Genomic DNA, 22,879 nt, shown 5'->3' with positions numbered 1-22,879 from the left:
CAATGTTCTTCCGCAAAATGCTTGCAGTTGTTTTGTTTGCGGGCCAAAAGTTATGTTGTATTTTTACATTACCTTAATATAAAGAGGGATTCAATGGGAGAAATAAAGTCATATTTGAGGGTACGAGCTTCCCATTCTTTTGAACTACTGTATTCTTTTAAAACAAATACAGTAACAGGTGTGATCCATGAAAACAAACCTTCTATTCAAAGAGGACAAAAACATTTATTGCGAATACATTTAATGAAATGTGTAGTCAATGTTACAAAACTATTTTAACAAAAACAGGAAAAATTCAATGTTTGTTTGTTTTTGTTTTTTTTCCACACAAGCATCAAATTAACTCCTCTACAGGAAACCGTACATAAATACTTTCCCCAAATTGTGATCTGATTACTAGGATTTGTGCTGTTTTAAACTGGTTAACCTTCTATCCCACACACCTGGCCCACTGTTAATAAGTTACCTGTACCCCTTGAAATAAAAAGAAAATGCTAGCATGCCAAGCGTGTGTTTCCTCCACCCAACGCCAGGCTGGGTTGATAGATTGTGCATGAGAATGCAATGGGCACCAGAGACATAGTATAAAACCGTCACACGGTCCAAGGGTGCTTCATTTCAGCTACAATCTCGTTCGTCCAGGTCCAGGAAGCCTTTGACATTAAAAAAAGGTTTGTAAAAAAATGTGTAGTCAAATGGCAATTTCTTAATAGAAAACAATGTTTTATGCAGTTCAGATGCCAGCCAACCCTAGATGCCAGAATGTTCAAGTGAACGTGCTTTCACCATGAAGATGACCTGGATCTCCATCCCGAATAAATAGTTCATCCTTTTTTAGCAGCTACATTTCCAGTTCAGCATAAGAAAGTTTAATAGAACGAATTGTTAAACGAAAATGGTACGAAAATTAACGTTGTACATAAATAACACTGAACAAAAATACCATGAAGAGGTTTGATTTTCCTAATAATGAATAAAACATATTATATATTCATACATAATAGAATTATAAAAAAAAAAAAAATGCAGTAGAAAAATAAAAATGATAAATTCCACATTCACAACAGACTAAATAGAAATAAAATCAACAAGAAAAATAACACTGATATATTATGCTCTACCTCCAAGAGCATACTTAAAACCGTGAGGAAAAAAATAACCAGAAATATGTCCGTTTGCAGTGAGGTATTCGCTTCCGATCTAGCGAGGTTACTGAAAGAACTTGAGCCCTGCCACAAGGAAGAACTTTTCCAGGAAAATCTCAGAGTCCAGGACGGCGATGTGGGCTGCCCGGCCAATCAGGGAGTTGGCGGTGTTGGGCAGCGCATGGATGACATCGTAACGCACCAGGTTACAGTCTTTGTTCTGAAGCACAGGGAGTAGAAGGTTCTCGATCATCTCGGCATACACTGGACCTGATCGCACAAGTAGAAGGAGAGTTCAAAAGTTTGAGGATGTTAAGGTTTTTAAAATGACTTTAAAAGAAATCCTTTAAGCTCACCAAGCCTTCATTTCTTTGATAAAAAAAAAACAAAACAAAACCCAGCAAGACAGGATTTTTTTTTTGTGAAATATTAATAAAAAATCAAATAATTGTTCTATTTTAAACAAATTTTTAAAATGTAATTTATATCTGTGATGTCAAAGCTGAACTTTCAGCATCATTACTCCAGTCTGCAGTGTCACATGATCCCACAGAAATCATAATAATATGCTGATTTGGAGCTCAACATTTTTTTTTGTATTATCTACGTTGAAACGTTTGATTAATAGAAATCTTTTGTAACATTATTTTTGCGGTCAGATTTTATAGATTTTAAATGTACACGTAAATTTTTCTATATGCCAAATAACATGCATGCATATTCACGCATATAATGCAAAAAAAAAAAAGTTACATTTTAAATAAAGGTCTTTACTGTCACTTTTGACCAATTTAATGCGTCATTGCTGAATAAAAACATTATATTTATATATATATATATATATATATATATATATATATATACAATCACCGGCCACTTTATTAGGTACCCCATGCTAGTAACGGGTTGGACCCCCTTTTGCCTTCAGAACTGCCTCAATTCTTCGTGGCATAGATTCAACAAGGTGCTGGAAGCATTCCTCAGGGAGTTTGGTCCATATTGACATGATGGCATCACACAGTTGCCGCAGATTTGTCGGCTGCACATCCATGATGCGAATCTCCCATTCCACCACATCCCAAAGATGCTCTATTGGATTGAGATCTGGTGACTGTGGAGGCCATTTGAGTACAGCGAACTCATTGTCATGTTCAAGAAACCAGTCTGAGATGATTCCAGCTTTATGACATGGCGCATTATCCTGCTGAAAGTAGCCATCAGAAGTTGGGTACATTGTGGTCATAAAGGGATGGACATGGTCAGCAACAATACTCAGATAGGCTGTGGCGTTGCAACGATGCTCAATTGGTACCAAGGGGCCCAAAGAGTGCCAAGAAAATATTCCCCACACCATGACACCACCACCACCAGCCTGAACCGTTGATACAAGGCAGGATGGATCCATGCTTTCATGTTGTAGACGCCAAATTCTGACCCTACCATCCGAATGTCGCAGCAGAAATCGAGACTCATCAGACCAGGCAACGTTTTTCCAATCTTCTATTGTCCAATTTCGATGAGCTTGTGCAAATTGTAGCCTCAGTTTCCTGTTCTTAGCTGAAAGGAGTGGCACCCGGTGTGGTCTTCTGCTGCTGTAGCCCATCTGCCTCAAAGTTCGACGTACTGTGCGTTCAGAGATGCTCTTCTGCCCACCTTGGTTGTAACGGGTGGTTATTTGAGTCACTGTTGCCCTTCTATCAGCTCGAACCAGTCTGGCCATTCTCCTCTGACCTCTGGCATCAACAAGGCATTTCCGCCCACAGAACTGCCGCTCACTGGATGTTTTTTCTTTTTCGGACCATTCTCTGTAAACCCTAGAGATGGTTGTGCGTGAAAATCCCAGTAGATTAGCAGTTTCTGAAATACTCAGACCAGCCCTTCTGGCACCAACAATCATGCCACGTTCAAAGTCACTCAAATCACCTTTCTTCCCCATACTGATGCTCGGTTTGAACTGCAGGAGATTGTCTTGACCATGTCTACATGCCTAAATGCACTGAGTTGCCACCATGTGATTGGCTGCTTAGAAATTAAGCGTTAACGAGCAGTTGGACAGGTGTACCTAATAAAGTGGCCGGTGAGTGTATATAGGGCTGTCAAACGATTAATCGCATCCAAAATAAAAGTTTGTGTTTACACAATGTATGTGGGCGCACTGTGTATAATTATTTTGTATATATATATATATATATATATAAATAAATACGCACACATATATTTAAGAAAAAAAATGATTTATATATAAAATATTTATATATAATATATATATATATATATTTATATGCATCAAAATATACATGCATGTATGTGTATTTATATATATATATAATAATTATACACAGTGCACCCACATAAATTATGTAAACATAAAACTTTTATTTTGGATGCGATTAATCGTTTGACAGCCCTCACACACACACACACACACACATATATATATATATATATATATATATATATATATATATCTTACTGACCAATTGGTTGACTGACAGTCAAATTCATACTGGACATGAGGGCCAATAAATAAGTAAAAATATATATTTTTGGGATATATATTTTTGAAACTGTTTCTTTAATTCTCACCAGTCTGTTTGTCCTTTAAGGCTGTTTTGCACATCTCGATTCGGGCAGAGTGATAAGGGACGTAACGGTCCTGAAGGGACCCCACCAACACCACGTTCTTAAAGAACTGAAGACCTGAAACAGAGTTTGAAGGATTGGATATGGAGAAATCCAAATGAACATTGGCTTCGTGAAACCACAATGACATGACACTCACCTGTTTTCTTGCTTAGCTTATAGAGGAAGGTCTGGCGTGGGTCTGAATGGTCACGGCAGGTCAGCTGCAGCAGAGAGCCAGATTTCTTCCACTTCTGCATAAACCACAACCCTGACACAGAGGAAAAATTACAGTGGTTCCTTAATAGAGTTAAACATAGAGTGGCTCATAAAATACTGTCTTCAGAAATCTGCTGAGTTTATGACCATAAGTTACCGGTATTGACGAGGGCCGAGCTGTTGTACAGCGTGCCGAGATGAGGTCCAGATAGAGACAGAAACGTGTGGAGTCTGCTAAGATAACATTTAAACCTGGGCCGCGTCAGCACAGAGCGCACGATCAGATTTCCCAGAGAGTGACCCACAAAACTGAGAAAGACAACACAGTGATTCTGTTACCCTAAGGCCAGATGCATTTTACTTCACAGTTTTATCTTATAATGCAAAATCATGCTCAAGTGCCAGTGTGGCCAGAATGTACATATGATGCACATTAATTCAGGACAGGGCCAGGGTAAAAAAAAAAAAAAAAAAATCACGTCTTTAAAACTTGTCCCTGAGGTGAATTTTTTAGTCAAGTGTTTTGAAATAATAATTTTTAAATGTGAAGACTTTAAATACATAATTTACATGCTAAATATGCCCTCAAAAGGTATAAAAAAGCCTTGTAAAATCAATCAATATGGCTCCTTAATAATAATTTAAAAAATGTTACACTGGATAAAGTCACTGATTTTTTTTTTTTTTTTTTTACGAAACTAGGGAAAAGGGAAAAAATCATGCTTGTAGATCTCTAAAAATACTTTTCTCATATCTGAGTTTAACTTTCTGATATATTTGCACTTGAGGAAAAGTTCTTACCTTATTTTGGAAACTGTGAGGTTATAGATTTGTATGTACTGCACTATTTCATCCAAAAGTCTGTCTGTCATTGACTCAAAATCTGCAAATGTGTCATTCTTGAATAAAAAAAAACAAGAAAATCAAGGTTAAAGTTTTAAAACACATCAAATTTTAACACCGTTTCTAATGTTCAATTTCTTTTCCAAGCCAAATGAAGTTTTAAAAGCATGTCCAGTGATTGTACATATACTTTAAAATGTAATAACGTAACAACTATTAATTCTCTAAACTGCCCATCAAACCCAGTGCTTGTTTCATGGGATGTGTTACCTGATTGCGCTCTGACATTAGGAAATCTATTCGAGCACCAGGTAAACCAAGCTCCAGATAAGTCTTCACTAGACGCAGATCTGCACTGTTACCTAAAGAAAAGGTTTTTAAATCAATGTGAATCTGTTAATGTGGAGTTATTCAATTTAAAGAAACAGAAGAGTGTGACTGCTTACCATCCAGGCCATGTACACACACTATGAGGTGTATGCCCTCATCACAGTTTTCATCTTCATCCATGCTGAAATATGGCACAGTGGACGCCAGATCTGCCACATCACTGTACAGGAACCCCGGCAACTTTAGTTGCTTCAGCTCTTCTTTTGCTTGGACGAACCTAAAGGTTCACACACGGGCATTAGCTCATGCATCAGCAATCCACAGTTTCTATGTATTATGCATAAAAACTCCTTGCTTTTAATGCACCTCCAAAAATATCTTGGATTACCAGAATCCAAACTTAATGTGAAACAGCTTTTGATTTCAACAGCAGTTGATTTCTCAAATTTGTCATTATTATTGTAATTTATATTATTTCGCATTAAATTACAGCAACAATTAAAGCTGCAGTCCATAGCTTTTTGTTGGGTTAAAAATGATCCAAAATACATATTTGAGAAAATACATTATCAGCCAGTGTTCAAAACTATCTGCTTGCCTTAGCTAGCTCGATTCAAAGTGGTAAGCTTGTAAAAATGTTTTTAATTCCAGTGGTACTGGTGGATTTTAGCAGGAGATTCGAGCATGTCTTTGCATCATTACGTCACATCTGTACACATAAAGAAGGAGTCTCGGCTAGTAGGCTATATTGTGTGTGAGGATGTTGGAGGTGGAGATTTATAACCTTTTCTCACAGCACTTGATATAATTAAACTAGAGCCCGACTGATAAAGGATTTGTTGGTTTTAAAATCCGATATTCCGATATATCGGCCGATATTTTATTATTATTTTTTTTTTATTTCAGAAACGATGATAAGAGATGATACGCGTCATTCGTATAACTGTCACGCGCTATTAAAGAAGTACTTCAGTCACATTTTCAAAAGTTAAAAGGACAGTCAGTCAACTACACTGTAACAACGTAACATAACTATTACTAGCTAATTCTGCTTCACTCTCGGGTTATTTAACAGCAGCAAAACTGGACATGATAGTCAGTATATTCAACGACTGTGTAGAGTGCCCTCTGGTGGACAAACTCTACAACTCCAACACTTATGACATGGTTCAAGCGAGTTTTGTCTGTTTTTATTTTATTTTTGAAATATTCATTTATTGGCCATTATAACTGCCGATACCGATAGTTTGGAAAATGCCTAATATCGGCTGATAATATCGGCCTGCCAATATATCGGTCTGGCTCTAAATTAAACTTGTCAATTTGATGCCCGATCTAGAAAGGTTCAAACGACAATCACCAGTGACAACTGGAGACTCGCCTGTTGTAAAAAGACTTTTCGGACTTCGGAGTGGCTACAGAAAAAAAAGAGACTGCAACCGGACCCATGCGAAAACAAGGATACATATCGGAAGGACATTACATGTAGTCACGCAATGCTGATGTTGTTAACATTAACAATTTGAGAACAAAGTATAATTTACATGGTTTTGCGTGATAAGTGATTTTTAGATTTAATCATCACGATTTACTGCAATGTCATTTGAACCAGAACAAAAGATGATGTTTCTTACTTGTTCAGATGACACTTTTCTGGCAAAAATTATTAAATTGGTCATACTTCCAAAAAGAATAATCTGTGATTCTGAATGTCAGTATCAACACCGGCGCGGCGACTGACAGCTGCACACTCTCCTCAAACATTGTGTTCATCCACGCTGAGTGGTGTCGAACTACAACTCACGTAAAGTTGTACGCGAATGACTGACTATAATTCCGCGAATGACTGCAATTCCAGATTTCGAACAGAGATGGCGACAAAGAGGAAAAAATGCGGACTGCAGCTTTAATTACCGCAGAGATTTTATAAAGGCAGTTACAAGAGGTTAGTCAGGTAGGTTACCTAAAAGAGTAGCCTAAAACAATGTCAAACATAGCTATATGGCTACTGGTCAACATTAAAATTTATACAAGACCTGGGTGACCTAGATTACATATGTCGGAGTTAGATCAAGTCATTGAATTTTGATGAAAGTTTAAGACCTTTTTCTACACTGGGGTTCAAAAATTAGATTAATACATTTATTCAGCAAGGATGCATCAAATAAACACACGGAATGTATACGTAGGAAACCTCGTGAATTACGGCCGTTTTACCCCTTATTTACACTGCAAGCGTGAGCGCCGCATATTTTTTTACAGCTTGCATGTTAAAGGACAACTCCGGCGCAAAATGAACCTTTTGGTCTAATTACACATTGTTACCTAGTCAACCGTTATCTGAGATTTGTTTTCACGATTGGCGAATGTAAAGAGTTTTATCTCTAAAAACAGTTTAGCCTATAATGCTAGTATAACACTAGTATATAGGGCATAGAGTAATGACAAATAAAAATCGCTTGTTATTACCACTAACAAGGCTCAAAATAGCCCCACACTAACACAATAGCATAATAAGGGTCCCTACATTCAAACCGAAGCATTGAGAACATTGTCAGTGTCCATACAGTTTAATAAGAAGATATTTTATACATACAGTCAACTTCGCGAATACAGAAAGAAGCCATCTTTGAAAACTAGTCTCTACCAGTCGATCTACGAACACAAATCCATGTGCGCTGGTGAGATGTGAATAAGGTAATACGGTGAGCGCGAACAGTAGGCTACGTGTACATACTGAAGAGAAGAAATGGTTCGTGTTTGTGTTTCTTCCAGAAACAACGGACCATATGAGATTCTGCACAGTTCAGCGCACTTGGATCGGCGTTCGTAGATCGACTGGTAGAGACTATTTTTCGAAGATGGCTTCTTCCTGTGAAGGGAAAAAAGAAAACTCACGCTGTCATCTGAGCAGTAGGGGCACTCTTGTACCAGCACAGATCGTTGCTGGTTGGAGCTGGTCCAGGAGGCCGTGTCTGCAGGCCGGCTGAGGATATGTATGTTTCCTGGAGCTGTTCCAAACCCAGGTGATCATAAAAAAGGGTTTTTCCCTCTGCTCCCCCATCCTCACACCTCCCTTCCTTCCCTGGGAGTCCATTAGCATAAACCAGCCCATCTGTTTCCTCATAGTAACCGTTCTCAATCATTTCACTTTCCTGCTCCTCTTCCTCATCCTCTTCGTCATTAGCATTGGGGCAAGTCTGAATCCCCAGTGTCACAGCTGCAGTCTCCAATGGGCTGATCTCAGATATATCAGTGCTAGAGCGAGAGCCAAAGTAGTTCTCCACAAAGCCTTTCTTCACCAGGTCCGTGCTGCTAGTGACTGACGTACTGGACTGGGCGGCCGTCTGAGGCTCACTACATGCTTCTGGCCCCATACCTAAACCACTAGGAAAATCTGTCTCGGTAGATCCCGTCGGCCTGTCAGGAGCAGAAGTTTCACAGCAGGACTGGAGAGCAGAGTGCTCATCGTGTGACACAGGCCCATCTCCATGACTGATGGAGGGTTTTTGTTGGGCCAAAACTCTAGAGCTCGGTTGCAGGAGGCTGTGAGATTCTCCTGAAAAGATGAGACTCTGTTCTTGCACCAGGATGCTGGACTTCCTGCTAGTGTCCTCTGTCTCCACCTCATCATCCGAGGGGAGGGAGTTAATGGAGGTAAGGGAAGACTGGACTCCACTGATGCCGCTGGTGCTCTCCGGATTGAGGCCCTCCAACGCGGTGGTTGTTCTGGAGGCAGGGCTGAGCGGAGGTGGTCTCTGGTGGGTGCTCTGTGGAGTAAGCTCTGTAGGTGCCTCGAGGCCAGAAGCAGCAAAAGGAGAAGGAGAAAACGGTGCTAGCTGTGTCACAGAGCTGGGCTCACTCTCGATTCCAGAGTCTGAGAGCCTGGAGGAGGCTTGAGGAACACAATCACTCCTCAGTGCAGCTCCACAAGCTCCGACAAACGTGGGGCCATCCCCAACTCGACTCTTGAACTCAGAGAAATCGGTCTGTGTGATCTCTGGAACATCCCTCTTGGCGGTTGGATCTGAGTGGTGCGGTAAGAGAATGGTGACCTTATCGCCTTGGTAGGGGTCCTTGTCGCTTGGTTTAACATCAATATGTCTGAGCCCAGCAGGTGGATGTGTCAAATCAACTCTGGCAGCTGCACTCTGTGTGGCTTCTGCTCCAGTACCTGCCTGGGGCCTTGCCTGCATTTGCAAACACAAAAGATTGGAAAAGCTGTCGCTCTGGACACTGACGTTACCTTGAATGTCGCTTGTGGTGCAGTCTTTAGCACAATGCGTGGTTGCGGTTTCATTTTGGAGGATACATTTGCCTATATCATCTAGATCGTCTTTCGGATTGCACTGAGCATCAACATCTTTGGACTTGGTGGTCGGTTCCCCACGAGGAACCTTCAAGTTCTTGTAGCCTGTGAGGACCACAGAGTCTTTCGAGGTCTGCCTGATCAGCTTCTTTGAGTTTTCAGTCTTGGCATTCTTCTTCAGCTTGATGGATTTGGCTTTGGATTTGAGGGGAGGCTCATTTTGTTCAGGCCAAGCGGTGGCGAGGACAGTTTGCTGCTTATCTGGGCATGGACCAAGGGCTCCCAATCCACTAGCAATGCAGTCTTTTGAGTTGGACCTTTCTGCTTTCGTGGACATAGAGCCACTTCTGGTGTTGTGGAGACCAAGCCATGGACCATCACGATCTTCAGGGTAAAAACAATATAATAAGCAATTAGATGTTTGGCAGACATTTTAATCCAAAATGAGTACAGTACATTTAATTAATTTGAGATTAAGGACATAATGCTGATAATTCCTGAAATGCCCCATGAAGGTTCTGAAACTTTAAGCCTTTCATTACCAAACATATCTTTAACCACTATGTCACACCTAATGTATTCTAAAGACATCATGAACTAACATAAAATCTCATCCTTTTTTACCCTTCGTTTATACCCTTTAGTTCAGGGGTCTATTCCTACTCATGGAGGGAGAAGGTCCTGCAGAATTTAGCTACAAACCCAATTAAACACAGCTAACCAAGGTATTTAGGATTACTAGAAACATCTAGCCAGGTAGATTGTTTAGCAAAATTATACTTGAAAGCTTGTATAACTGAGGCATTTCAAAACTGTTTATCAATGGTGGTGATACAAAACGTAAGCAAGACACATGTGGTATTAATAACTCAGGTGAAGCACCTTTCTCACTGTAGAAAGCATTTATTGTACAATAACTGTAAAGATGAAATGGAAGATGAATCATTTATAATTTCAATACATTTTCCCAGAACAAATTTTTAAATTAAAATCCACAAAACTCCAACATTATTTTCAAAATGTGCTTTTTCCCTAAAAGTAAAATCAATTGCATTGTGTTTTTTTTTTCCTAATGAGCTGATGGCTAAATTTTTAGATTATCTGGCAAAGATTATCATGTAATTGATCAAGGAGTGCCATTAAACATACCTTCAGTAATGGATTCCAAATATCTGTCCTCAAAGATGATTGGTAGGGAGTTCACATCCCCATCCAGATCAGCACATTCAACAGGAAGAGGTGGTAAGGACAGGAAGTAGGACGAGTTCTTAATAGCTGTGGTCATCTGTTGGTGACTGTGAGCACTGTTGAATAAAGAAGTTCATTTGAATTATCATGTACTCTTCATGCTAAATAACTACATTACAGTAATGATATTTTAAGACATACTGCAGTTCCTGGTAGGCCAGCGCACTTTGTCTTGGGTGTTCAAGACAAAAGAAAGCTTCTGCAAATCTTTGCACCTAAAAAATTAAACATTCAAGATAAGTAAAGCCAAAAATATACTCTGCACAGACACTTCTTACAATGGAACACCAATTTCATGAATCTTTGTGTCAATAAATGTGTCAGAATAGAATGCAAATGCAATGCATAAATATGCAAGTATGCAAATATAATATGCATATGGTAGAAGTAATCTCGGAGCTCACCCGTAATGTGTGATGCTCCTGGGCCAACAGTGCAGAGACGCGCTCATTCAGTGACACCACTTCCAGGAAATTGCCCCACAATGCCATAAGCAGAGAGCACAGCTGCGCCAAGTTCATGTTCACCAGTTCAGCCAACTCATCTGGGCTCTCTGCCCTCTGCTGCAAGAATCCATACACAAATATATATAAAAAAAGCAGTTCAGTAAACCATGATCATGAGGCACCAATCAAGCCAAGCAACAACTAAAGCAAAGGGATTTATGATTGACCTTAACATATGGTACAAGTAGAGATGCACCGATATGAAAGTTTTGGCCAATACAATAATTATTCATATTTGAAAGACAATAACTGATATATTGGCTGATAAATATTTATATAATGTTAACAAAAATAACGACTTTTTTTCCCATGCACCGATATGAAAGTTTTGGCCAATACAATAATTATTTATATTTGAAAGACAATAACTGATATATTGGCTGATATATATTTATATAATGTTAACAAAAATAATGACTTTTTTTTTCCAACTAATCGTTTCCTTCTCTTTGGGCCTCTAGTCAGTTAACGTAGTCGTAGACTCACTGTTGGCCAACGCTGGTCATGTGTGTGATGCGTGTGACGTACAACAGAAGCTTACGCTATTATACTAGTGAACTGACTCGAGGCCCACAGAGAAGGAAATTAATAGTTGAAATAATGTCGTTATTTTTGTTGTTTTTTGCGCACAAAGAGTATTCTCGTTGCTTGATAAATTTAAGATTGAGCCACTGAAATCACTTGGACTATTTTAACGACATCTTTATTAACTTTGAGGCCGGCAAGTTTCAATCCCAGAAGGAGCCTATGGACTGGTATGGAGGACTGATCCAGCTCTCAGATTTCATCAAAAATATCTTAATTTGTGTTCCAAAGATGAACGAAGGTCTTACAAGGTTGGGACAACATGAGAGTAAATGCTGACAGAATTTTAAAGTAGCCTTTATAACTTGCGCTTCACATGTTGTACTTAACTGTATTTTACTTTTTTGAAGGGACTCCAATCATATTTCAAGCAACTCAAAACCATCATGGTGCACAGTGCACATCTGAAGTATCTCAGCTGAAGGAAATAAATTATTAATATATCAGCCAAATTCTCTTATGGGGCTGATAACGATATCATTAAAAAGGATCAGATATAGCCCGATATATTGTGCATCCCCTAGGTACGAGTAATTTTATATTACAGTAATGGTATATCTCACATTTATTTTAGCTGGCAATTCAACAAAAAATATTTATGCATTAAAAGTTGTAACGCCTATTTTTACTGATCCAGTAAATTATATATACTTGAAAAATGATGGATGCAAACCAAAAATACATGATTATTCACAATAAGTTCATGATAAGACTAGTAGAATCAGTAAAACACAAACTTTATTTTGTAATTAATTTATATAAAACAGTGGTAACCAGGGGGTCCGGGCCCCACTAGGGGGCCTAGGTATTTTTGACAACTCCATGTTTCTTTGCATATAAATTATGTAAATCATAATGAAAATAATAATAATAAATAAAAATTATATATATATATATATATATATATATATATATATTCACTTGATAATCATGACATACCTTGACTTGTTCACAAAGCTCATTAAGTCGGACCTCCACATCAAGTTTTTCTAAAAAAAAGAAAAAAGAAAGAAAAGACAGCCAAGTGAAAATGTTGTTTCTACAGCAGCAGGATGGAGTGAATGAGAGACAAGGGTCTGTCTGAAGAGCCTGTGATTGGCAGCACATGAGAGGGAGCTAGAGGAACAACAGCACAGGAAGTAGTAGGAGTCAGAGGACAGAGAATACCAGCAATGTTCAAGGATTTAGACTGATCCAAAGTCAGCCTGAGATCTGAGATACTGCTAAAGGAAAAGAACTAAGCTGAGCTAAGAACTCCCTCACTGAAGGACACTTGTCAATGAAAAATGTCCAAATTAGGGTTGGGGGAACAGAAGAAAGAAAGAGCTAAAAAAGAGACACAAATGAAAGGCAAGAGGCGTGTGGAGCTGAGGTTCGGTTTTGGAGGGACATACCTATGTAGACGTGCCTTTGGTCTCGAGGATAAGGTCTTCTGAGAACTCGTTCATAAAGGACCTGCATGCTGGGCTTGGCTAGTGGTGGGATTGCACATATAGGCACGTTTAAAACTTTCACTCTCCCCTTTTGCTGTTTGAGCTTAAAATGAACCCTTAAATACATGCAAGTTCAGTCACTAGATAGATTCGGTCAGGAGCAGCCAAGGGTGAGTAGTTTAGCATTGAGTGAGTGAGTGAGAGAGTGAGTGAGTGAGAGTTTAGAGTGAAAGTTCTGAAAGGATTTATATTACAAACATAAAAACGGGAGGTAAAAGGATCTGCTTGCTGATACATTCATAAGAAAGAGGACAGAGGCACAATTGAGGGACAAAGGCTTATTAGAAACACTAACAATATGCTGTTAACAGCAGCTCTTCCTTAGTCTCTAAGAAGTGAGTGGATGCACTAGTATAAGTGAGTGAGTATTCAGTGATGGGCTCTGATGAGATTTAAAATAAAAATTAATATGTGAAGGAAAATAATACAATGCATATACAACAAAAACATAAAATATATAGACAGTAGGGGTAGACAATAAGCAACAAAATATATATAAATATAATCACATATAATTAAACAAAATCAAACTGTAGCATATAAAAGGTATAATAAATATAAATCACATATAATTAAACAAAATTGAATATAATCACAATATACAAATATTATGGAGCAATGATTCAAAAACTTAGTCAACAAGCTTCTCTGAAGGTACATCCAAGGCTTCCATGGAGAAAATGATATTTGATGCTAGATTTTATTTTTTTCCCCCCAAGTTCATTCAAATAATGTACAAATTTACCAGACAAATTTCTTTTGCTGTTCCATTCCAAAGTTCAGCAATATAATATTTTTCAATGCTCACCAAGGCTGCATTTATTTGATCAAAAATAAAGTAAAAACAACAATATTGTGAAATATTATTAAAATTATATATTTTTTCTATAATAATATATTTTTTAAATTTAATTTATTCCTGTGATTATAGAAGCTTGTTTCCACAATGGAAAAAAAAAAAAAAACAATTTAAAAGATAATTTCACCTTTTTTCCTAGTAATTCTCTCTTTTCCCCAAGTTTATATCTTGTGACTTCTTTTTTCAGAACTCTGAGATATAAACTCGCAATTGTGAGTTATAATGTCCAAGACTGACTTTTTTCTCAGCAATTCTGAATGTTTAACTTGCAACTGCGAGTTTATATAACCCAATTCTAACGAGAAAAAAAAAAGAGTCAAAATTGTGAGATAAAAAGTTTTTTAATTTTTTTAAACCGTTACGGAAACAAGCTTCCATCCTGATACCAAAGCTGAATTTTCAGCATTATTACTCCAGTCTTCAGTCACGTGATCCTTCAGAAATCATTCTAAATATGCTGCTTTCCTGCTTAAGAAAAAATACTTATTATCATTGTTGAAACTTATTATCATACATCAATAAACATATTATTTGTTTATTACTTATTGTCATTGTTTTTGTCTTTAATGTCACTTTTAATCAATTTAATGCATCCTAGCTGAATAAAGTGAATACAATTTTTAATCCCCAATTTTTTGGACCGCAGTGTATATTGCAGTGTTTAAAGTTTGGTTAAAATAACACCCTTCTGAAATATTGAAGCAAAACATGTCAATTATTTACCAAAATGCCTTACACATTAGTCAATTATTGAAGTTCAGTGTCATTTTATATATATTTATATAATTTCAGTCTTCTTGGAAACAAGAATTTTATTCTTTCAGTACTGATGGGACTACATACCTAGCTCCAATCGCTGGGATGCGGGCAGATTCTTGGCCAGGGAGGTTAAATAACAGAACAGGCCCTGATACGCCTGCAGCAAGCTGGCACACATGTTCTGGTGCAGGCTGAAGGCATGCTGTAGGCACTGATCCGATACCAGAAAGGTTTTGCCCTGCAAATCATAAAAGAGAGCTTTATGCATCAATGAACGTTGAAGAAGAAGCATTAAGAGTTTTTGCACTGTGCTCAAAGAAAGTTCCCCTTAGAGATTCAATCCATTTCATTTGAGATGAGGGAATAAAGTTTTAGTGAACTCTAAATCTCACTATAGTCCAACAGGCACCTTAATGGCAGCTTAATGTGACTAGAGTCTCAAGAGATTTGTTGTAATATAAAAATCACATCATCTCATTAACTGCGAAGTAACAGCTCAAGCGTTTTAGTTACATAATGATATCTATTTATGGACAGCCTTATAGCTCTCACCGATGTCCTGAGAAACGTCTGTTCTTTGCTTTTGAAATGCAATGTCAGCAGTGTTTTTGGGTGCTTTCACACGTGCCTCATTTAGTTAGGTTAAATCGCACTAGCGTTTGTTTCTCCCCCTAGGTGTGGATCAGTGTGGTGTGAAAAGGAAGCAAAACGGCAGAAAAATGCTACAATTGGGGCTTTCGCACGGGATAGTTTTAGTAACTCAGTTCTAGGAACTAACCACCAGGGGCAGGTTTCACAAAGCTATTTTAGACCGGTCTATAGTGTTAGACAAGTCTAAAATTTGCTCATATAGTAGTCTAATGCAAGTTAGATGGTTTCTCAAAAATAAAGACTGACTTAATTCAGACCAAAAAAACTAGACACCTTACCCCAGGCTAACTTAGGTCTAAGACTAACTATGTTACCTTGGCATGGCAACCAGCAGTAACAATCAGTTACATTACAAACAGCCAAAAGCAAAGGGAAAATTGACTTTTCCAAACTAAAAATGTCTTCTTGTTACTACATTGTCCGCTAAATTTCCTAAGTAAAATGTCCTTGTAACTGCTATACTCCTTCAACAAACACATATTTTTCGCTGGGATAAACGGGATGGAGGTGCAGTAGATAAGACGCATGCCTTTGGTGCGAGAGACCCAGGTTCGAATCCACTGGGAGAGACCAATGTGTCCCTGAGCAAGACACTTAACCCCTAGTTGCTCCAGAGCCGTGCGACCTCTGACATATATAGCAATTGTAAGTCGTTTTGGATAAAAGCATCAGCTAAATTAATAAATGTAAATGACACTGAGCGGTTGAATGCGCTTACTCAATCCACCATGTTTTTTGATTTGAAAAGTGTCTTATTTTACCCAGAAAGCATTGCAGTGTAGTCCTACTTAAGATAGTCAGAGTCTTAAGCGCTTTGTGCAATGGTCTGATTTAGATGTCTATCTGAAGTCTGACTATCTGCCATATCTAAGCAATTGTCAAAGTCTATCTTTGTGAAACCGGCTCCAGGGTGGTTCTCCAAGAACTAATGGTTCCCATAGGAACCTTTTTGCGTTCACACCGCCAGTAGGAACTCTGAGGTGTTGTAAGCCGCGCTTGTTGTTGTGACTTATTTTGACAATGGGTGGACTTTATTTTGAGACACCAGAGTCTGAGCAAACACACAGTGGTCGCATTCTCCGTGTTCATTAGGTTACGATCTGACCAACAGTCCTATCTAATACGTTATTGAATAGACATATTAATGTACATAAAAGTAGACAATATATAAAAAGTTATAAGCTTATGCGAACACGCCGACATCCGGGTACTTCCGTCAATAGTTCTAGGTTCTTCCGGTGTGAAAACCACTAATATTTAATTCTTTGCCCTTGGCCTGGACCAAATGAACCCGAAACTACAGATGTGAGAGCACCCTTTGACTAATTGTATTAAAATGACACTGCACTAATTTGGCTAAAAAAAAAAAAAAAAAAGGTTGATTCAGGTGAGTGAGGATATTTGTGTGTGCGAGTGTGTGTGTGTGTGTGTGTCTTACATCTGGTGACAGCTGCTTGACGTAGGTGGTGCCGAACACCACAGATTCCAGTGGTGGGATGAGAGAGTCTTTGCTCTGTGCCGGAGCGTTACGATTCAGCCAGGTGCTTTTAACTGGTCGTGGGAAACTGAGGGGACAATCAAATTCAACACACACATTTCAAAATAAAAGGCACAATATTCAAAACGTGCACCTTTTAAAGGTATGTTTTGTCAATTAGGGTTGGGAATCGTGAGACATTTTCCGGTTCCGGTTCCGATTCCGGTTCCCATTCAATTAAAAATATTAGTAAGAGAAAAATCCACAATCCTTTTTGTGTTTATTTCTTATAGTACATGACAAATTAGTTTAACAGACTGGTAATGTAAACAAACTCAAAATATTATTAAGCAATCTTTGCAAAAAAAAATAAAAAATTATATATAAAGGAAATTAAAAAATTCTGCATTCTCTATAATAATTTAGACCTCTCCTTTATTGTATCTCCAACAGTGAAGAATACCCTCTCAGAAGGAATAGTATATGCTTTAACACACATATGTGTGTAGAACAGATTATTTTTTAAAACGGTTTGAATGATTGATTCATAAAGACTTTACTTATTTCATTACTGGATAAATCGGCGCTCTAGCAGTTAATAAACAGAACTGCATGCGTCTTGCGGAAGAACATTGTTGCCGGAGCTACTTCTCTCTGTTTATGTCCATGACGAGTCACGCAGGCATTGGGCTACTCCGCAGCAGCTGCGATCCGCCGGCCAGTCTAAAGAAGTCCGAGTATTAACGCTTATTACAGGCTTTACGTAGTGATTCAAGATAAGACAAAAACACGGTTTGAAAAAAAAACATTATGATGCACTCGCTCATATACGGACTGCGTCTGTTTTGACCACTACCGTCAATGTTTACTCAAACTATAATCTCACTAATTCTGTAACGGAAATCATTTGAATATGTGAAACAAATAAATATTGAGACTGTGTGATTGTAAAGCAGTTTCATATTGACAACTGCTCTCTCTCTCTCAGCGCAAACAGATTTGAATGTAGGCTAGAGAGTGACTCGGCGGTCGGCGCGCGCAGCGTGCGTGTGTCTGTGTGTGACAAATGCAGCGCGTGTGAGAGCAAATCGCAACTTCAGTGGTGAAGTTTTTGTCATTTAGGAATAAGACGGCGTCTTCTACTCCCAGCACTTCGCCCACATGATGATATCGCATCGGCATCAGAACCGTTTTCGGAACCGAAACTTAGGAATTTTGCACGGTTCCGGTATTTTTTCAAAAACACAACCGGTTCTGGAAAAGAACCGGTTCTCGGTTCCCAACCCTATTGTCAATGAAAAGATGTTTTGCTTAAATAAATGAAAAATACTTCTGACAAATACGCTCAAGTTCAAAAGCGTGGGTCGGAAAGATGTTTTAATGTTTTGAGAAGAAGTCTCTTCTGCTCACCAAGGCTGTATTTATTTGATCAAAAACACATCAAAAACAGTAACATTGTGAAACATTATTACAAATTAAAATATTTTATTAAAACATTTTTTTCACTCTAATGTAATTTATTCCTGATGGAAAAGCAGAATTTTTTGTGTTTTTTTTTTTTTCATTTTTAAGACTTCTGTGTCAGATGATCCTTCAGAAATCATTCTAATATGCTAATTTGGTGCTCAAAATTTTTTTAATTATTATTATCAACGTCAAAAACAGCTGTGCTGCTTAATATTTTTGTCAAAACAAATTTTTCCAGGATTCTTTAATGAATAAAAAGTAATTTTCCTTAGAAATATTTTATATACAATTTTACTGTCAGTTTTAGTCAATTTAATTTGTCCTTGCTGAATAAAAATATTATTTAAAAATAAACAATAAAAACATAAATATATATATATTAATACATATTACTGAATCCAGCCTTTTGCATGGTAGTGTATGTTTTAAATTATTGGCCAGTGTGACAGTTAATTTAGCATTTTTTCTATGTGTATAAAGCATAGATGTTTGTTTGTCCTGGAAAACACAGAAGTCTTGGAAGATCACAACCTACTGTCTACACTTACACATATTCATAATGACTACTGTGTTCTGTAGGTGCAGTTTTCTACTGCTGACCTGATTAGAGGTTGATGCAGGGCCACTAGTGATGCGTGGATAGTGGCAGAGATGACAGACAGGTGGAAGTAGTCAAACATGACGTTGACGTGCTGGTGGATGCCTCTGTGGAGGCTAAAGTGCAAACGCAGCGTCCGACTGCTGATGCTCTGGAGAGAACTAGGGTCCTCAGGCCTAAACACAGACAAAAACAAACACGTTTATATGTGAAACAATTGTCTAACCCTAAATATAGGCAACTGTAAAATCGGGAAAAAAGCGTTCAGTTATTCATCTACATACGAGTAGTCGCCATCGGTGAAAAACAAGTCCAAAGACAGCTGAAAGTCCATTTCATTTAAGGACTCTTCCACCTGCAGGGGAAAATATACCATCACCACTATCACTAGTGATGCATACACAGGTAGATTTTATCACAGAACTCATAGTGTGACTGTTGTTTGAGTCATTAGAGTCGCTCACCTTCTTTGCATCTAGCAGCATCATCACTTTGAATACGAGGACATCATTGACTACTATCTCCTCATTTTTGTAAAGGATCTGAAAGGTTTTGCTGCAGCCCAAATCATCTTGAACTGTTGCTGGGAAAGCCAGATCTGAACCTGAGAGAAAACACACATTAGAAGGGCCTTACAAAGCTCAGATAGATGTGCTACTCGATGAAATTAAACCTATAAAAAAAAAAAGAAATCCCAAACAATTCATTGACTTTACAGAAATAAGCTGCTATATTTTTACAGTTTTTAATTGTTCCGTCATCTGAAACTCTTGTTTTCTGCTTTATTTGTGTACATGCAAATATGGAGTGACAAAGTGAACCAAAACAAGTTTGACATCAATGGTGCCAACATCAAAAACATACATACTGCCCTGATACTTCTACGACGAGAGGATGTGGATGGACAGATAATGATGCTTCTCATCACATTTCACCACAGGGTGAAAGACATTACACACTCCAACAGACACAGAGCATGTGCAAGAAAAGATTCTTTCAACCCACTGTGTCAATCACTGTGGGCTCTGAGCTAAACGTTGATGTAATATTAAAGGGGTCATGAACTGCATTATTTTATTATGTTGGGGCGCACTTTTATGTTATGTTAGTATGATTTTTACATCAGAAAGAGCTATAATTTAGAAATAAAAGGCATTTTTCCTACCCAGATTTTAGCCTCCGATTTGAACTCTGTTCGAAAAGCCGTGTCTGCTGTGAGACTTCAGTGTAAACGCCCCTGCTGTGATTGGCTGACATATTTGCGTATGAAATAAGTATTAAATGTGGAACTCTGTCAAAAACTTTTAGCACTTTTTACTATTACAGCTCTCAAGGTTAACTAATCGTGAAGTGTTGACTATAGCATTATATTTAGATTGTGGTCTGAAAGGTTGCAGTGATGAGCATTGTAGCCGATCACAGATATATTGAGTGAATGAATGCAGTGATCTCATTATTGCAACTCAATTTCTGCATAACGATTTTTTTTCATCATAACTAACACAGTGTAAATAAGAGAATCATTGATTATGTAACCAAAGACTAATAATAAAATGGACTTTGTTAAAACAGGAGTTTTGGTGAGAGTCCAGAACTCAGTCACTAATAAACTCGAGATGTTTGATTGACAGCTCCAGTGATTGTAAAGGGAGTGTTCTCTGATCGCTTTCTATATATGAAGAGTTCAGATGCAAAAGCCTAAGTGCCATTTGAATATTTTTTTCTAGAATGATCATTTTTATCATGCTTGTATATTTAAGTTCAGTGATTTCATATAAATGGCAATGATAATTACCTATTAATTGTTATTTAAGTGAAATTACTTAACTTAAATATACAAGTTTGATAAAAATCATCATTAAAGAAGAAAATTTCAAATGGCATTTAGAGGCTTTTGCATCTGAACTCTTCATATATATAATTTAATGACAGTTTAAAAAAAACAGATTATTTTAATCCAACTAAGAGAAACAATGTGAAGTTGACCGTTTAGTCACTAGTTTGATTTACTGACACATAGACAAAGAACATCTGACAGTATATGAATCATTATATATCAGAAATCACTGATCACAGATCAGGCATTAGAATTAACACTTACACGTTGTCGCATTACAGTCAGGTCCATATAGTAAAAGTCAGTTTGCAAAGTCTGTGCCGAAATTGAGACTGGTTTGATGTACCGAATACAATACATAATGCTCAACTGAGACATAATGCTCATATTGTTGGGAAAAAAGAAAAAAAAAACACATTCCAAGCATTAATATCCGTTGGAAGGTAATGTTATTTTTAGTCCAGTCAGTGATCCTGTATCGCTCTTCTCTCCTCATCATCTCTTTAACATGCCGGTAAGCAAGGGCCAAAATTGCAATGATGAAGTAGGAGTTGATTTTCTTCTGCAGAGACAGTCTTTTCACCTATAAGCACATTCCACAGCGAGTCGTTCTCTGGGCTCAGTTTCAATAAAAGCTGTTTTTGGACTAATAAAGGAAGTTTTAGGAACTTACAAGATATTTTTACAGCATGATATTCATTTCTCAGTTCATGACCCCTTTAAAGAGTAACTAAACCCTAAACCAACTTTTTTTAGTTAATGATCTTTAAGAATGGATCTTTATTAATACCAGTCATTGATTCGAGTAACTTTTTTGACATTTGTGTATAAAGTGTTCTATTTCTACAATATATGGTGTAAAAGCGCCTTAGTGCTGCCCTCTTACGGTTGAACGGTGGCTACTGCAGTTGAATTTTCCTATTGGATGTTCCGCACTTCGTGACATACGCAGGTTTCAGCTCACCGCGCGAGCTACGCCCTTGGCAGTATAAAAACCATCTTGTGTCATCAAAACCATTGTAGGGAGTCAGGAATTGGAATTGCGAGTATTGAAAATGATCAAGATAGAGTGCATTTCATCTTATTTTTGTCCGTGTTAATCTTAAGGTTACGATTTCCAAACCTTTAATTATACTTAGGGAAATGACTGTTAAGGGGTTTTATGCAACACTTAACACTTTTTAAGGGATTACTTAAGTGAAAAAACAGCATTTAAGGGAAAATCTAAGTGTTTATGATGTTTCACTTAAAGAAACCCTTAAGTAACAGATAAGGTTTTTTTTTCTGCAACACCCTTAGGTTTAAGGGAAACATAAGTGTGAACTTAAGGAAAAATTACACTTAAGGTGCTTTATGCAACCGGACACAGACCCCTTAAAGAGAGCCGAAGGCTACAGCTTTAAGAACTATGTTAGAAAGGGAAGGTTAGATGTTTAACCCTCATAAGTGAAGATAAGCTGCATTCCTATGCAAAACACCACCTTGAAGAAATCCCTGGAGGTATTGAAGCATTTCGGTAGCAAATTTCAAATTGAAATGTAATAAGCGAAATGGCAATGCAATATGTAAAATGGCAAAGCATTTCCATATTTCAATTCATATTTTCCCTCCCATGTGAAACGTTTGGGGCAAAATTATCACTTAAATTCAATAATATAATTTTCATTTGCCGTTTCCTACTCTAGTACTCTGTAATTTAAACATTTCGCTTTATAGTCGCAAAATTCAAATGAAAAAAATAACTAAATTATATCTAACGGATTAGATATGTTTAACAAGTTACAAAATACAGTCTCTATAGGTCTATCTACTGGGAAAACAGGATGAGGTCTCAGGGATCAATCAATCAAACATTAAATAAAACTTAAATTACATTATAAAACAGGAATCAACAACAAGGTTAAACACAGACTTCCATTAGTTAAAAAATA

General features: G+C 37.6%; 1 protein-coding gene across 2 annotated transcripts in view; it reads right to left on the bottom strand.

Annotated features, from left to right (window-relative positions):
• Positions 1–234: 234 nt before the first annotated feature.
• The window catches only part of fam135a (family with sequence similarity 135 member A), a 32,809-nt gene continuing 10,164 nt past the window's right edge, over positions 235–22,879 (bottom strand). Inside the window, exons 5-22 of one of the 2 annotated variants that reach the window (XM_039651676.2) lie at positions 19,576–19,715; positions 19,396–19,466; positions 19,114–19,287; positions 17,008–17,134; positions 15,003–15,156; positions 13,202–13,279; positions 12,747–12,796; positions 11,121–11,279; positions 10,858–10,931; positions 10,618–10,772; positions 8,058–9,852; positions 5,276–5,436; positions 5,100–5,191; positions 4,788–4,885; positions 4,144–4,295; positions 3,928–4,038; positions 3,732–3,845; positions 235–1,415 (exon numbers count right to left, since the gene is read on the bottom strand). In XM_039651676.2, coding sequence (XP_039507610.2) covers positions 1,210–1,415; positions 3,732–3,845; positions 3,928–4,038; positions 4,144–4,295; positions 4,788–4,885; positions 5,100–5,191; positions 5,276–5,436; positions 8,058–9,852; positions 10,618–10,772; positions 10,858–10,931; positions 11,121–11,279; positions 12,747–12,796; positions 13,202–13,279; positions 15,003–15,156; positions 17,008–17,134; positions 19,114–19,287; positions 19,396–19,466; positions 19,576–19,715 — 3,911 coding nt within the window. In that variant the 3' untranslated portion in view covers positions 235–1,209. The remainder of the gene's footprint in view (positions 1,416–3,731; positions 3,846–3,927; positions 4,039–4,143; positions 4,296–4,787; positions 4,886–5,099; positions 5,192–5,275; positions 5,437–8,057; positions 9,853–10,617; positions 10,773–10,857; positions 10,932–11,120; positions 11,280–12,746; positions 12,797–13,201; positions 13,280–15,002; positions 15,157–17,007; positions 17,135–19,113; positions 19,288–19,395; positions 19,467–19,575; positions 19,716–22,879) is intronic. The other variant, XM_039651687.2, reaches the window with a different exon arrangement.

The sequence above is a fragment of the Pimephales promelas genome, chromosome 11 (assembly GCF_988280905.1).
Source record: "Pimephales promelas chromosome 11, fPimPro1.hap1.1, whole genome shotgun sequence".
NCBI lineage: Eukaryota > Metazoa > Chordata > Actinopteri > Cypriniformes > Leuciscidae > Pimephales > Pimephales promelas.
Note: the sequence above shows the minus strand (reverse complement) of the source record. Positions and strands in the feature narration are given on the sequence as shown.